General features: G+C 43.8%; 1 protein-coding gene across 1 annotated transcript in view; it reads right to left on the minus strand.

Annotated features, from left to right (window-relative positions):
* The window catches only part of LOC143934382 (indolethylamine N-methyltransferase-like), a 101,934-nt gene extending 87,026 nt beyond the window's left edge, over positions 1–14,908 (minus strand). Inside the window, exon 1 of the mRNA XM_077457951.1 lies at positions 14,758–14,908. Coding sequence (XP_077314077.1) covers positions 14,758–14,908 — 151 coding nt within the window. The remainder of the gene's footprint in view (positions 1–14,757) is intronic.
* Positions 14,909–17,327: the final 2,419 nt, after the last annotated feature.

A 17,327-nucleotide genomic window follows, 5' to 3' on the forward strand; every position in this document is an offset into this window, starting at 1 on the left:
TGTTCCATTGCTCCCACTGGGCTCGGTGATGGCTGCTCATGTGCCTTCTTAAGGCGGTCGTCCCTAGGTGAGTGTTGGGCTTACTGCGACTAATGCGTTGACTGCAAAGATTGCAGATGGCAACGCTATTGTCAGCAGCGGACACGTTAAAAAAGCCCACACTGCGGAGCCATGTGCCGGTGTCCTGGGAGCGCCAGATGTGTACATGGTCGATGACTCGCTCCTGATACATTTGCAGTCTGCTTTTTCCCTCCTGTGCAATGTAAGTTATTCCTGCTTCTCCTCCCTATCTGCTGGTCCATATCTCCCACTGAACTCCCCTCCTCTTCCTCTCTTGTGGGCACCCACGTGACATCACTAGACACATCATCATCGACGTCACCTTCCCCAACGCTATAAGTAGAGATCTCGGAGTAGGCAGCAACACCGGGGGGTGCACATAGCAGAGAGTGAAGAAGAGGGTGCAGATCGAGAGGATGAGGAGGGTGCAGAAGAGTGAGGCCGCGTACACACGAGCGGACTATCCGTCCAACTAAGTCCATCAGACAATCCGACAGACAGTCCGTCCTACTTTTGAATGAACGGACTTGACCACACACGACGAACAGACAGTCCGCTGACATGTACGGCACGTACGACGGGACTAGAAATTCGACGTCCAATACACTGCAATGCAACCTTCGGCCGTGTAAATCCTTTCTGAGCATGCGCCATACTTAGTCCGTCCAACTTGCCTACTCAGGAGCGGACTGTCCGCTGAAACCAAGTTTGGACGGACAATATTACGGAAATTCCGAAAGACTTAGTCCGCCAGACTGTCCGCTGAAAAAGTCAGCTGAAGCCCACACACGAATGGATTGTCCGCTGAAACACGTTTCAGCGGACCAAGTCCGTCAGACAGTCCGCCCGTGTGTACGCGGCCTAAGGCTGAGTGAGCCACTCAACCAAGTCTGGTGCGTCCTTTAAAGTACAGAATGCACCTTCTGCAACTTCCCACTTTGGCTCAAGCCTGTTGCTCCTGCCCTACCCCTACCACCCCTACGGAAGGGCCTGCCTCTTCCTCTGCCTGTCATTTTTTAAATGACCCTGTGACAAAACTCTCAGTCCCTATACTGATAAAGGACTGCTGCAGTATAGGGCAGCGGTCAGCAGTAGTGCACCTCAACCTTATGTATTGTGGACCTATACCAGTCCTTAAGGAATAGCAGACTGTACCTCACTCAACCCTATGTACTGTAGTACCCTATACCTTACCAGTCCTTATAAGGACCTTTGTGGAACAAGTAGGTTGTGACTGATTAGCAGACTGTACGTCAGTCCCTATACTGATAAAGGACTGCTGCAGTATAGGGCAGCGGTCAGCAGTAGTGCACTTCAACCCTATGTATTGTGGACCTATAACAGTCCTTAAGGAATAGCAGACTGTACCTAACTCAACCCTATGTACTGTAGTACCCTATACCTTACCAGTCCTTATAAGGACCTTTGTGGAACAAGTAGGTTGTGTGTGAATGATTAGCAGACTGTACGTCAGTCCCTATACTGATAAAGGACTGCGGCAGTATAGGGCAGCGGTCAGCAGTAGTGCACCTCAACCCTATGTATTGTGGACCTATACCAGTCCTTATAGAATAGCAGACTGTACCTCACTCAACCCTATGTACTGTAGCACCCTAGACCAGGTTACCAGTCCTTATAAGGACCTTTGTGGAACAAGTAGGTTGTGTGTGACTGATTAGCAGACTGTAGGTCAGTCCCTATACTGATAAAGGACTGCTGCAGTATAGGGCAGCGGTCAGCAGTAGTGCACCTCAACTCTATGTATTGTGGACCTATACCAGTCCTTAAGGAATAGCACACTGTACCTCACTCAACCCTATGTACTGTAGTACCCTGTACCTTACCAGTCCTTATAAGGACCTTTGTGGAACAAGTAGGTTGTGTGTGACTGATTAGCAGACTGTACGTCAGTCCCTATACTGATGAAGGACTGCTGCAGTATAGGGCAGCGGTCAGCAGTAGTGCACCTCAACCCTATGTATTGTGGACCTATACCAGTCCTTACAGAATAGCAGACTGTACCTCACTCAACCCTATGTACTGTAGCACCCTAGACCAGGTTACCAGTCCTTATAAGGACCTTTGTGGAACAAGTAGGTTGTCCGTGACTGATTAGCAGACTGTATGTCAGTCCCTATACTGATGAAGGACTGCTGCAGTATAGGGCAGCGGTCAGCAGTAGTGCACTTCAACCCTATGTATTGTGGACCTATAACAGTCCTTAAGGAATAGCAGACTGTGCCTCACTCAACCCTATGTACTGTAGCACCCTAGACCAGGTTACCAGTCCTTATAAGGACCTTTGTGGAACAAGTAGGTTGTGTGTGACTGATTAGCAGACTGTAGGTCAGTCCCTATACTGATGAAGGACTGCTGCAGTATAGGGCAGCGGTCAGCAGTAGTGCACCTCAATCCAATGTATTGTGGACCTATACCAGTCCTTACAGAATAGCAGACTGTATCTCACTCAACCCTATGTACTGTAGCACCCTACACCAGGTTACCAGTCCTTATAAGGACCTTTGTGGAACAAGTAGGTTGTGTGTGACTGATTAGCAGACTGTACGTCAGTCCCTATACTGATAAAGGACTGCTGCAGTATGGGGCAGCGGTCAGCAGTAGTGCACCTCAACTCTATGTATTGTGGACCTATACCAGTCCTTAAGGAATAGCAGACTGTACCTCACTCAACCCTATGTACTGTAGTACCCTGTACCTTACCAGTCCTTATAAGGACCTTTGTGGAACAAGTAGATTGTGTGTGACTGATTAGCAGACTGTACGTCAGTCCCTATACTGATGAAGGACTGCTGCAGTATAGGGCAGCGGTCAGCAGTAGTGCACCTCAACCCTATGTATTGTGGACCTATACCAGTCCTTACAGAATAGCAGACTGTACCTCACTCAACCCTATGTACTTTAGCACCCTACACCAGGTTACCAGTCCTTATAAGGACCTTTGTGGAACAAGTAGGTTGTGTGTGACTGATTAGTAGACTGTACCGTCAGTCCCTATACTGATAAAGGACTGCTGCAGTATAGGGCAGCGGTCAGCAGTAGTGCACCTCAACCCTATGTATTGTGGACCTATACCAGTCCTTACAGAATAGCAGACTGTACCTCACTCAACCCTATGTACTGTAGCACCCTAGACCAGGTTACCAGTCCTTATAAGGACCTTTGTGGAACAAGTAGGTTGTGTGTGACTGATTAGCAGACTGTACGTCAGTCCCTATACTGTTGAAGGACTGCTGCAGTATAGGGCAGCGGTCAGCAGTAGTGCACCTCAACCCTATGTATTGTGGACCTATACCAATCCTTATAGAATAGCAGACTGTACCTCACTCAACCCTATGTACTGTAGCACCCTACACTAGATTACCAGTCCTTATAAGGACCTTTGTGGAACAAGTAGGTTGTGACTGATTAGCAGACTGCAGCAGAAAGGCAGCAGTCAAGTATAATATTCTTTCTATATTTGGAAGAAAGAATATTATACGTGTACAAGCCCATTACCATACCACTGATACCAGTCCTGAAAAGAACCTTTGTGGACCTAATATAGTAACAGCTACTGATTAAACTGACCCTCACTGCCTCACACACAGCTTCCTGCCTGTCCCTATATAAACTGACAAAACAGAGGCTGCTGGAACAATAACGGGAATAGCACTTTTGTGGACCTGATAGTAACAGCTAATGATTAAACTAACTGTACCTGCAGCACACACCGTCTTGTCCCTTTCTCTAAACTGACAAAAGACACTTAGGCTGCTGCAACAATCACTAGCACAGCACTGCCTCAAACCTATATCCTGAACTACACCTAACACCTATACCAGTCCTGAAAATAACTTTTGTGTACCAAATAGCTAGCGATTTGGGTCACTGCAATCTCTCCCTGCTCCACACAGCAACCTCTCCCTATAGTGACAGAAGAAAGAATGTAAAATGGCCGCCGGATCGGGTCTATTTATAAGTTAGGGGGAATTTCCAAGTGTCCATGTGCTGTAATGTCTCAATTGGCTGTCCTGTACCCCATGATGGATGTGTCATCATAGGTCAAAGTTCTTTTACACAGTAAACACGAAAGTCCGCCGGGCGAACGGCGGCAATAGTCCACCGATCGGGCGGACTGCGAACAGCCGAAATTCGCCGCAAAACGACCACCGGGCGAACCGTTTGGCCATCACTATTGAGGAGGCTAGGGTTGGCCCTTTGTGGTGCAGGGGGAGCAGATAGTCACTACTGTAAGGGGTTCATTTTTTACTGTAGAACTGTGAAAGTTATATTTACGTTTGCGATTGTTGTTTTTTTGTACAATAGAGGGCTCATTTTGTTTTTTTGACCCCATTGTGTTACTGGCCGATTGAACGACTGTGAAGGTAGTAGTCAATTGAGTTCATGGTCGATTGGTTGTCAATTAGTTGTTTCAGCCCTAGTATGAATCTGTATTTTTGTAAACTGTGGATAGTGAGCTTTGTAATTAGACCTGTAAACATTGTAAATGCTACAAATCAAATTGAAATTAGGTGTGTCTCAGTGGACGGCCTCCTGTACTACAAGCATCATCAGGGTTCTGATTATCTAAGTTTGTGCTAATCATTGAGATAACAAAAGTAATAGCCCTTCATTAAGCATTTATTTTAGAATACTTCAGAAAAGTCCACGGGGGAGATTGAACTATTATAGTTTGGAAAATCTCCAGGCTAATTTCATGCGGGCCGGTTATAGTGATAAACCAGCTTTATGTCACGCTGCTGATGTCAGTGCTCTCTATCACAGTGCTGGTGTCAGATCACTCTATCACGGTGCAGGTGTCAGTTGTCGATCCCAGATTCACCTCATACATGTGTTATGTCACGGTGCTGGTGTCAGATCACTCTATCACGGTGCAGGTGTCAGTGCTCTATATCACGGTGCTGGTGCTGGTGATCATCTCCTGCACCCTCTTCTTTCCCTACCCTCACCTTCCCTCGCCTCCATTGTCTCAAGATTTCTAAATTTTCAGAATTTCACATATAAAAAAAGAATGCTTGTAGTTGTCGATCCCAGATTCACCTCATACATGTGTTATGTCACGGTGCTGGTGTCAGATCACTCTATCACGGTGCAGGTGTCAGTGCTCTATATCACGGTGCTGGTGATCATCTCCTGCACCCTCTTCTTTGCCTACCCTCACCTTCCCTCGCCTCCATTGTCTCAAGATTCCTGAATTTTCAGAATTTCCCATATAAAAAAAGAATGCTTGTAGTTGTCGATCCCAGATGCACCTCATACATGTGTTATGTCACGGTGCTGGTGTCCGATCACTCTATCACGGTGCAGGTGTCAGTGCTCTATATCACAGTGCTGGTGCTGGTGATCATCTCCTACACCCTCTTCTTTGCCTACCCTCACCTTCCCTCGCCTCCATTGTCTCAAGATTCCTGAATTTTCAGAATTTCACATCTAAAAAAAGAATGCTTGTAGTTGTCGATCCCAGATTCACCTCATACATGTGTTATGTCATTGGCCATGTGGTGGGACTATGTGTGCACAGCTAGTAATTATTTTGTGGCTGCAAATATGACCTGTAGGTTTGTAAAGTTCACCATCCCTGTGATGTGCTGACTTCCTCCTGGGGCTGCTTATTATGAGGGGCTCCCACCATCCCTGTGCTATGCTGACTTCGTCCTGGGGGCTGCTTACGTTGCAGGTGTCAGTGCTGTATATCACGGTGCTGGTGTCAGTGCTTTATGTCACGCTGCTGATGTCAGTGCTCTCTATCACGGTGCTGGTGTCAGATCACTCTATCACGGTGCAGGTGTCATTGCTGTATGTCACGCTGCTGATGTCAGTGCTCTCTATCACGGTGCTGGTGTCAGATCACTCTATCACGGTGCAGGTGTCATTGCTGTATGTCACGCTGCTAATGGTCGACCGAAAAAAAAGGGCTAACTTGAGTTTGAAAGACCTCTGCGCAAAAATATTGCAACAACCGCTATTTTATTCCCTAGGGTCTCTGCTAAAAAAATACATATAATTTTTGGGGCTTCTGAGTGATTTTCTAGCAGAAAATACTGGATTTTTACTTGTAAGCAACAAGTGTCAGAAAAGATTTAGTCTTTAAATGGTTACACTGAGAACTTCTACACAGGGAGTTCAGCCCATTGAAGAAGAAACATTGTATCACTCTGATCTTTTCTTGGCAGCCTGCCCAGAGAGGAGGAAAGTCCTTCACTGATGTCTTCAGGCAAATTACATTGACTTCTATTACAGAAGTCTTTTGCAAGTCATAATAAGCATAATGAGCAATGTTTTTGCCTTTAAATTCATCGTAAAGAACGTTCGTACGCGTTAACGAACCTAACGACAATTCGTATTTCGTATGAAACAGAACGGAATTTCGGACACGAAATACGAAGTACGAATTATTTTATTACGAATCGAAACGGAACAAAACGAAACAAATTTATTGACGGCGCCCATGTCTAATAAATATGGGCCCTGGGTTATATATGCAAGATTGGGATCGCTGCACTGTAAAGAGGTATTGTAAGAAACTTAACGTACGGGAAGATCTGTACCGTGCTCATCACACTAACAAGACACGGTCATATGACTTCAGCAGCCCAGTCAGATAGAGGAGATAACAGAGCAAGGGATTTGGGTATGTCTGAATTCAGAGGGACATCCTCCACACTTAAGTTATGTACCAACAATGTTCCATCCCTGGTGTTTCTGCAAGAATAAATCCCGGGAAGGTAAGAGTTTTTTTTTTTTTAATTGCCCCCATAAGGGCGGAGAAGAGGCTAATGAAATGGGATGGATCTCTGAAAGAATTTCAAATTTATCAACAGATGTTATGGGTTTACCAAGAAGTACTGGTTATGATAGAAAACATGTTGATATGTGTGATGTCTAGAGGTCCTCTTTGACCTAGTTAATTGTGTGAGTGTGGGTGTGGAGTATGCAATATAGATTGTGTCATGTGAAGTTTGTTCTCAGCTGCTGACAGCCCACCCAAATGACCCCCCTTCTTTCTGACCAGGTCAGTGAGAATGTAAAGCAAACTGTATTGATATGCAAATGACCTGAGCCAAGATCTGTGCTAATGAATTGAAAGATGCATTTACTAAATTGTGTTTGTTTTCCAGAGAAGACAGTTCTGCGAGAGGAAATGGTACCCCCTAAAAGGTTTATTACACGTTTTTTTTCTCACACCGTGGTGAATACATTTTTTTGGGGAGAATTATTGGTATACCATAAAACAAAAATCCACGTGATATTAATATATACTAAGTAATACGTATTAATAATAAGTTGAGCTCAATAATTTTTGGTATTTTAAATAAGTGCACTATTTATGTAATGTAATGTATATTTGTTTCACACGCTAATGTCTTATCACAGGTATATAACCAGTGTTTTTTTTGTTTTTTTTTCAGGTGAAAAATGTAATGTTTATTATTAAATTTTATTGGTGTTTTATCCCTCAGATTCAATAATTGGGTTTTGTGGCTTATAGAACAAAGAATATCACCGTCTCCATAGACAATTTTTTTCTTTCTACTGGTTTCAGCACCATTATCTAGTTGGTGCTTCTATTTGTGAACCCAATCGGCTGTATTTTGGACTACCTAGGTAAGTGTGTGTGGTATGTTCTGATCCAACATGTATGAAACTCTGGTGTGAAGGAGTTTCTTTGCGCCACTGATTAGCCATGTTGATGCTTCACCCCCCTGCTGTTATTGTAATTAGTTACACGCCCAGCCATGCCTGGCTGTTCCAGCTCTGCTCATTGCCAAATGCTAAGGTATGTTAATGTCCCTTAGCAGTCTGTGTGTCCCCAAGTGTCTGGGGGTTTCAAGGCACACCAATCAGCTGTTGGCCAGTTGTGTCTGGTAGCAGCAGTTCCTCAAGCCGGATACACATTATACAATTTTTTGTTCTTCAATTTCCTGTAGCTTTACCTTCAGATGTGAAGTACGAGGACCTGCCAGATTGCATACCATTTCAAAGTGTATAGGTCTGGCCTCATATTGTATAGTTTTGGTTGAGTCTGGAGAAAAGTTGTGCAGATATCGTGGTCAATCTGGGTGCTATCCTATGAGACTCTACTGTGTTACACCCTGGAGTTCATCTTGTTCTAATGGTTTGAGTCTGGACAGCCTCAGACGACTGGTACTGATGAGTGCTGGAGAAAGGAAGGTGTTGTGTTATGGGAAAAGACAACAATACTGGCACAGGAGGGGGTCATGTCCAATGGATGCCGGGGTAGTGTCCCAACTGGTCTTAAACAAAGTTAAAAATAATCGAGACCTGAGACAAGGGTATTGGTGCTGGTATCGAACGTCCAGTGATGCCCTATATTCTGCATACGGGTTGAACTGTTCTCAGCATGGTACACTACCTCAGGGAGTCTATTGCACATCTTCCCCTGTCCTGGTAATAGATATAGCAGGCCACAAGGGCGGACCCCTATTACCCCAAAGAAAAGGTTTTGTAGAAAACCTGACATCCCCTATAGAAACTTCCATTGGGATTCAGGAGGAGTTAAAAGTTGGGTAGTTAGGTAGTTTGGGCAACAGAATTTAGATAGTGCCAACAGTCTGTGCAGGGTGTAAATAGAAGGGCCCTGCTCAAGGGTTTATGATCTAAGGAGAGGAGGGTGGTACAAAAATAATAGCGGCTGGGAATATGGAGCTGGCTGAGGTAACATTTTAGGTGGAGGCGGGGTAAGCTTCCCAGAATAAATGTTTTTTAAGGATCACCTAGTGGTGGTCAGGGTAGGAGCTGGCTGGACATATGTGGGTGGGGGAGTTCGAGAGGTTCTGGAGCGGTCCTGATGTTGAGTATGGGAGGAGTTAACAAGAGAGCTGGAAATCAGGATGTCTTAGGAGGAGTGAAGTGGACGATTTGGGTGAGCTCACAATCAAAATAGGTTAATCTAAATATCTCCAACTATGGTTTCTTAATGGAAAAATTTATTCAGGTACCGTCTTGGGGCCACAGCTTTTAGTAAACTCCCCCCTGTTGCTGTCCTGATGTGAGTAGCTATTAAGAGACTGATGTAGAGTACTGTGCGCATTTAAAAGAGAACCCTAGAACTATATTTTTTTCTCTTTTTGTTAGTTTGGGAAAAAGCCTCTAAGAAAATTTTAGCAATAAAGTGCAGTCAGGTTTGACTAAATTCTAAAAGTCTTTGGCAACCATTGTTTTATTCTCTCTCTCTTTTTTTTTTTTTTTTTTATGTTTTTGTACCCGACTTGTAAGTTTTTAGTGACAGTGATCCTGTTCACCTGATGATCACTAATATGGGAGAGGAGTTACCTAATTTTATTTTTTTGTTCCTCTTTATTTTAAATTTTTTGCTAAGTTGCTGCGGTAACAGCGGCAATGTATTATTTTTCATTTGTTTTTATGAATGCAGATTCAATGTTCTTTGACATCTGGGTTGAAGTAGCATTAAACCTGTATATGTTCTTTTTTTTTTTTTGCTTATTTGATTTTTTCCTCTTCTTTCTTGTTCCTACTTTCTTTATTTCATATTCTTATCTTTAATTACTTTAAGTGATGGTACCAGTCCATTAGCTGATAATGTTCTTCTATATCTTTAAAAGTAAATGTATTAGTCTTCTGGAAATTTAGTTTGAATAGCAGAGATGAACTGTGAATTGTATGGCTTTACCGTTTCTGCCTGACTTAATGTAATTCTACCTCCTGCTTTAACGTGAGCCCCGCGAGCAGGTGTGGTGAACCCAGGGACCTGGCAGTAGCAGGCAGTGTTGACTATCCCTACCATCAAGGGCCATGGATGATACTTGCTGTTGCTCGGACTCTATTCCATGTGGGGAGCCCACTTTACTCGCCCACATTGCACTCCTTATAAGTATTAAGTCTTAATGGGCAACCCGCTGCTCCTGTCTGGCATTCCTCCACTATCTGCACACTGACATTCTCCCTTTTTTGTTGTTTTTTTGTATTCATGCACGACTGTCCGGAGGCCCACCCAACCACCACCGGAAGACAACCAAGTCATCTCTTGAGACAAATGTGCAACAAATAAGACTCTCCTGATGTCATAAACTAGAAGTGACCAGAACTATGTGACTGCGACAGAGTGAACCAGACATAAATAGGTGAAAGTAAGTTTATTAAAGTAAATGCATATAAATGTGAATACACCACCAATACAAACTGAGCGAACAAACCAAACAAACAAACAGTGAAGATAAACAAACCAACCAGCATATGTAGCAAAAGGGAGTACCAGAATCTTAGTCAAGCCAGGCCAGGGTCATAAATAGGAGGTCAGCAGATGGGGGGACAAGGAGAAAGGGATCGGGTACAACAGGTTTAGGAGGCAGGAATCAAGGTTCAGGATCAGGTATCAGGTAAACAGGCTGCAGGTCAGGGCACAAGGACAATACCAGGGCAAGGTGTGTGCACTTGCTGGGTATTTATACAATGGCTGCTATCAGTCATGTGATGCCTGACTGCAGAAGGTAATACCTGCTCCACACTGCCAGAATCCCTCCGCTGGTGGATGCCAGTACTGCGGACCAAAGATGACATAATTCCAGCAAGGAAAAGCTCTTCTGACATCTCCAAACTGGCAGGAGACACCTGCTGGTGGATCTCAGTACTGCACGCCAAATGATCGATATTACCAGCGGAGGGAACCTTTCCTGACAGTACCCCCCCCCCCCCCCCCGAAGGAGTGACACTCCAACTAGCGGTTGCTGGGGAAAGTCCATTGCGTCAAGCTGGGCCATGAGCAAAGTCTGGCTCTGGCACTCCGGGCTGGAACTCTGGCTCTGGCACTCCGGGCTGGAACTCTGGCTCTGGCACTCTGGGCTGGAACTCTGGCTCTGGCACTCCGGGCCGGAACTCTGGCTCTGGCACTCCAGGCTGGAACTCTGGCTCTGGCACTCCGGGCTGGAACTCTGGCTCTGGCACTCAGGGCTGGAACTCTGGCTCTGGCACTCCAGGCTGGAACTCTGGCTCTGGCTCTCTGGGCTGGAACTCTGGCTCTCCGGGCTGGAACTCTGGCTCTGGCTCTCTGGGCTGGAACTCTGGCTCTGGCTCTCTGGGCTGGAACTCTGGCTCTCTGGGCTGGAACTCTGGCTCTCTGGGCTGGAACTCTGGCTCTGGCTCTCTGGGCTGGAACTCTGGCTCTCCGGGGAGGAACTCTGGCTCTGGCTCTACGGGCTGGAACTCTGGCTCTGGCACTCCAGGCTGGAACTCTGGCTCTGGCACTCCAGGCTGGAACTCTGGCTCTGGCACTCCAGGCTGGAACTCTGGCTCTGGCACTCCAGGCTGGAACTCTGGCTCTGGAACTTCAAGCTGGGATAGATTGGTGGGTGTGGAGGCAGGTTGGGTTAATGGTAGGATCATTTTGGTTGGGAAAAACTTTATTTTTTTCTTTGGCTTAGCCACTGAAGCTCTGAAGATGACTGCAGGACTGTAGGTAAGGGGTGCAGCAGACTGGAAAGGAGGATTGTAATATGGCAGAGAAGAGGTAACAGTAGCTGGGGGAAGATCTAGTGGGTTTGTAGGCAGCAGAGAGGAGGCAGGTGGGTTGAATGCAGAATAAGTACAGGGAGCAGAGACTGGATATGAGTATTTGGTTGGGAGTAGCGTATACTGGGCTGCAACTAAAGTTGACATGGCTGATGGGGAAACATACTTTTGGGTAGGCTCATATCTGATGGCAGAGGTAGATTGTTTGGCTGGGGCTGATTGCACCATGTCAGACCATGCTGAAAGTATAGGTTGTATAAACTGTTGTTTTAAGTCCCCCTGTCTAAAAAAAGACTGAGCAGACACAATGCACTCAGCAATCACCTGTGGGGAACAGGCTGAGTAGTGTTCACAAAAATCAGCAGGATCATCTTCAAAAAGCCATACTAAAGATACAACCTGATTCATAAAAGGAGGAGTGAAATCATCATGGCCACCTGGGATACAGGGCAGGGCCAGCTCAGTACAGATCTTGATCAAAGGCTGCACCTCCCCAAACAATATATAACCCTGATTGACCAGGGAGTGAGCCAAACGAATAGCTGCAAACAACTGGTCACTAGACCATCCTTTCAAAGCCTGGTGGCAATAATCACTACTTTCAGATGCCAGCAGAGAAAAATAAATAACCTCATCAGCATTCATGTTTGCAACCAAACTGAAGCAAAATGGTTCCCCTGTGCAGTCACTTCTGGTCAGGGATGGCCCTGGTATTCTGTCATGAACTAGAAGTGACCGGAACTATGTGACTGTGACAGAGTGAACCAGACATAAATAGGTGAAAGTAAGTTTATTAAAGTAAATGCATATACATGTGAATACACCACCAATACAAACTGAGTGAACAAACCAAACAAACAAACAAACAAACAGTGAAGATAAACAAACCAACCAACATATGTAGCAAAAGGGACTACCAGAATCGTAGTCAAGCCAGGCCAGGGTCATAAATAGGAGGTCAGCAGATAGGGGGACAAGGAGAAAGGGATCAGGTTGCAGGATAAGGTTCCAGGGATGCAGGAATAGATAGGATCAGGTACAACAGGTTCAGGAGGCAGGAATCAAGGTTCAGGATCAGGTAAACAGGCTGCAGGTCAGGGCACAAGGACAATACCAGGGCAAGGTGTGTGTGCACTTGCCGGGTATTTTTACAATGGCTGCTATTAGTCATGTGATGCCTGACTGCAGAAGGTAATACCTGCTCCACACTGCCAGGATCCCTCCGCTGGTGGACGCCAGTACTGCGGACCAAAGATGACATAATTCCAGCAGGGAAAAACTCTTCTGACAGCTCCAAACTGGCAGGAGACACCTGCTGGTGGATCTCAGTACTGCACGCCAAATGATCGATATTACCAATGGAGGGAACCTTTCCTGACACCTGCACTGTCCTTCACCATGCTGAAAAGTGCTGTCTCGCGGTCCGATCCAATTGGAGCAACCATTACATGGTTTTACCAAGTTACAGGACCAGATATGCCAGGCTCCCGCCATCAATGTTGGAGTTCTGCTCTTCCAAGGCAGAGGGGCGATGAAACATTGCAGTACAGACACTCATGGTTTTGATGTGAAGTCTCAAGGGCACCAGGATTTCTTTGCTGTCTCAAGCCTACCTGGAGGAGTTCCGGCGTGTTCAAGAAAGGAAGAGGAGGCCATGGTGGTGGGGAAGGGTTGGGACTTCTGGGCTGTTGTGGGTGGGTACAAAATCATTGAAGAAGGATATAAGTTAAAGAATGAACTTCAGGGGGAACTGTGGTGGAGATCTGAAATATAATATTTAAAGCAGGAACCTCAAGGAAACCACTGTGAGGACTTTCTAATTAAATTTCCATGCCCCATTATATATATATATATATATATATATATATATATATATATATATATATATATATATATATATGAATGTATGACTTAATATTTTCAGGTTTATGTGTAGGTATTTATATGTCTGTATATATATATATATATATATATATATATATATATATATATATATATAAAACCAATCAGAATTTGAGGCAACTCAACCAATAAACATTAGGCTGCAGGGGTAGGCAATCAGGATTCAATGCCACTTCTGAACCAATGAGGTGACCCTGAGTTCTGATTGGTAGGAGTTGGGTATTCTAACAACATAAAACCAATATCCCTAGAGATGCTAAATCTCTTAAGCTCTCATGGCCTGGACACGTAAGATTCCTGTGTAATGTATTCCCTTATCTCTCTTCATCCCGGTGTGCCCCCCCCCCCCCCCTGCAAAAATGGTAACTTAGGGGAAAACTAGATAATGTGTCTGTATTATTATTATGTCTCTTTCCTTTTCTGTAACCGTTTCTGCCATAGGACTTTGCCTTAATATAATATTAATCTCTTGAAAGGATGTGTATGACCATTATAGCCATATTTGGTAACATTGTTAACATCGTTGTTTTTAAGGTTGTATCCTGCACATTATATGGGGTAATCTCCAACGTTTCTTTTCTGTACAGTAAGTTTAAATAAATTAGATTGTTACCCTTGTCGCACAGGTATCATTCATTCTTAATTTCATGGTTTGATTCATATAGATAAAAGGTTTTTAATCACTTATTTTATGTATAGGTAAGTATATAAGTGAGGTAGGCAAATTAGCCATAACAAATGTTATTAAAAGCCCACTGAAGAAGTTTTTCAAAATTATTTTTAGAACCAGACCTTCATTAGTACTTTTCTAAAACCTTATTCTGGACTTGTGTATACTAGGGACATTAATTATCCAAAAGCAGATTTCTTACTTCTAATTATACAACTTCAGAGGGTCATTCGTTGCTCCAGATGAAGCCCAAACTTTTTTGTTTAAATGTTGATCTTTGTTATTTAACTACAGACTATTTTATGCACATTAGTGATATCAAATCTCGATCGAATCCATTTAAATTGCAGGTTGTAACAACAAAATGTGGAAAAACTCAAAGTGGGGTGAATATGTTTTTCCATAGAAACAGTTTGATTTTTGAGCAATAAATAAAGCATTCCTTCTCTACCAGCAATAGGAAGCTGTGAGAACAGAGCTATGGGGGCTCCCACTCCTGCCTGGCTCCTCCAGGTAATTCCAAACACAAGTAGGAGGTTTTACTTGGTAGCGATACTCTGATTAGTTTTTAACAAAATTAATATTTTGTTAAAAATATCAATATATGCTGTACATACCGCTGCTGAGCTGATAGTGAAGAGCTGCCATTGGAAATTTTACAGAATCCTCTCCAAAGACCATTTCCTCCTTATTAGAGTAATATAAATCCAGATCATCTCTAGAATCCATTCCATGTATGTGATAGAATTGATGTGTTGTGGAATCCATCGTCTTGCAATGCTGAACAAGCCACACGTCACCTCTTTGACTTCTACTTTCCACTAAACTTTACTAATGTCGCAGCTCAATTTATATTCAGTCGAAATAAAGTTTTTACATTTGATTCAATATAATCACAAACATATTTACAAAGCAGTCATGGGGATACAGCTGACTGAACTATGTTTGCCATATGAGTTTGCATATGTTAAATAATGGATAAAGGAAAGGAAAGGAAAAGGAAAAAATATTTATATTATGATTGTACCTCAATCAAAAAATACCGCATTATAGCCTCTAGATGGAGCCGACGATCATAGGAAATAAACGTATTAAGCAAATTATTTTGTGATGGCTGTGCAAATGCTTGGGACATTTGCACTGCACATTTTTTATGACTAGACTTCTTAAAGTATGTGTCAGGACAAAATAAAAAGAAACATATATAATTGTTTTGTTTTGCGTCTTTTGAGGTTCTTTGTGGTAAAAGCAAAGAAACAATAATACCTCTGTAGTGTATTAATGTGCTGTACTAAACACAATGCTGTACATACAAACTATGTATGTTAGGGCTAGGCTCAGCCCTTCCTTCTCTCAGCTGGCCTCTCAGCTGTTAACTAATTGCCAAATCCTATCTCTCCACAGTGACTCACCTGTTGATGATATTTTGCTCGTCAGTCCTACCTACGTAAGCCATCCAGCCCAGATGATCTCTGCCTTCGCCTTGGTCAACATCACAGAGACTATCTCCTGCGTTCCTGTTAAAGACTTGCTTGGCTGACATTCCTTCTGCCTCCAGATCCTGCTTGCTGTTCCACTATGCTGTTCCCTGAATTCTTGACTTTCTGGCTTGTCTGACTATCCCTTTCGGTTATCTGGTATCTTTGAGGTTTAAGTGTCAGAGAGATTGGATTCTGCCCGCTCACCAATCCACGATACATGGGTCCTGTGAGGTAAGGATGAGCTGAACACCCCCTGGTTCGCACCAGAACATCCGAACAGGCAAAAAGTTCAGAAGAACACAAAAACACTGTTAAAGCCTATAGGACACGAACATGAAAAATCAAAAGTGCTAATTTTAAAGGCTTATGTGCAAGTTATTGTCATAAAAAGTGTTTGATGACCCGGGTCCTGCCCCAGGGGACATGTATCAATGCAAAAATCTTTTTAAAAATCAGCAATTTTTTGGGGAGCAGTGATTTTTTTAATGCTTAAAGTGAAACAATAAAAATGAAATATTCCTTTAAATATTGTGCCTGGGGTGTGTCTATAGTATGCCTGTAAAGTGGCACAGTTTTCCCGTGTTTAGAACAGTACCACAGAAAAATGAAATTTCTAAAGGAAAAAGTCATTTAAAACTGATCGCGGCTGTAATGAATTGTTGGGTCTCAGCAATATTGATAAAACTCATTTAAAAAATGGCATGGGCCCCCCCTTCCCAGTCCATTACCAGGCCCTTTGGGTCTGGTATGAATATTAAGGGGAACCCCAGACCAAAAAATTGCATGGGGGTCCCCCCAAAATCCATACCAGGCCCTTCAGGTCTGGTATGGAAATGTATTTATTTATTAAAATGCTTAACCTACGCAGTCTTATCCGAAGGCCTCGATGTGCACAACAAAATACATTGACATTAAAAGACCTTAGGAGAACCAACATCATGACAACATACAGAATAAAAGCCTGGGGGTCTGTCCATCACACCCCATTAAAATTAGGTGACGTCAAATGCTTGTACAAAAAGTACAGTTTTCAATTTATTTTGGCATTTCAGAAAGTCATTCTTATGTCTCAGTTAAAGAGGCAAGAAGGTCCAAAATTCAGCTCCTTGTACTTCACTTGTTCTCCCTCCGCATATTTTCTTTTTGAATTTTGGAATCTTCATTATGGCCAAGTTTGCTGATCTCAAGGATCAGGTAGGCACATACTTGATGAATTTTTCCTTCAGGTACCCTGGGCCACATCCATGCAATACCTTATGGAAATTAAGCTGAACCCTGCCCCAAAATAAAAAAATGGCATAGGGGTTCCCCCAAAATCCATACCAGACCCTCAGGCCATGAATTCAGAAGATGCAGTCAATCCACTTGGTAGTATTTTTTCAAGATTGGATGAGTAGGATCACCACATGGATCAGTTTGCCATGGCATTACAAACAGTCCTGAGTCGCACGACTCACCTGGAATCTCCCACTCTGGCTGCTCCAATACAGCCTGTGTTGCAGGCCATCTCTGCTGCTGCTCCAGTCTCTGTGCAGGCATGCACCCAACTCTATAAGAGGTATGTCTAGTTCCGCTCCGCTTCCCCAGAGATTTGGGGGTGATCCAGTCCAATGCAGAGGGTTTCTCAACCAGGTTGAGATATATTTTGAAATGTTGCCCCAGGCATTTACCACGGAAAGAAGAAAAGTAGATTTAGTGATATCTTT

Source organism: Lithobates pipiens, unplaced genomic scaffold (assembly GCF_037356315.1).
Source record: "Lithobates pipiens isolate NorthernLeopardFrog02 unplaced genomic scaffold, aLitPip1_a1.2 Scaffold_27, whole genome shotgun sequence".
Lineage (NCBI taxonomy): Eukaryota > Metazoa > Chordata > Amphibia > Anura > Ranidae > Lithobates > Lithobates pipiens.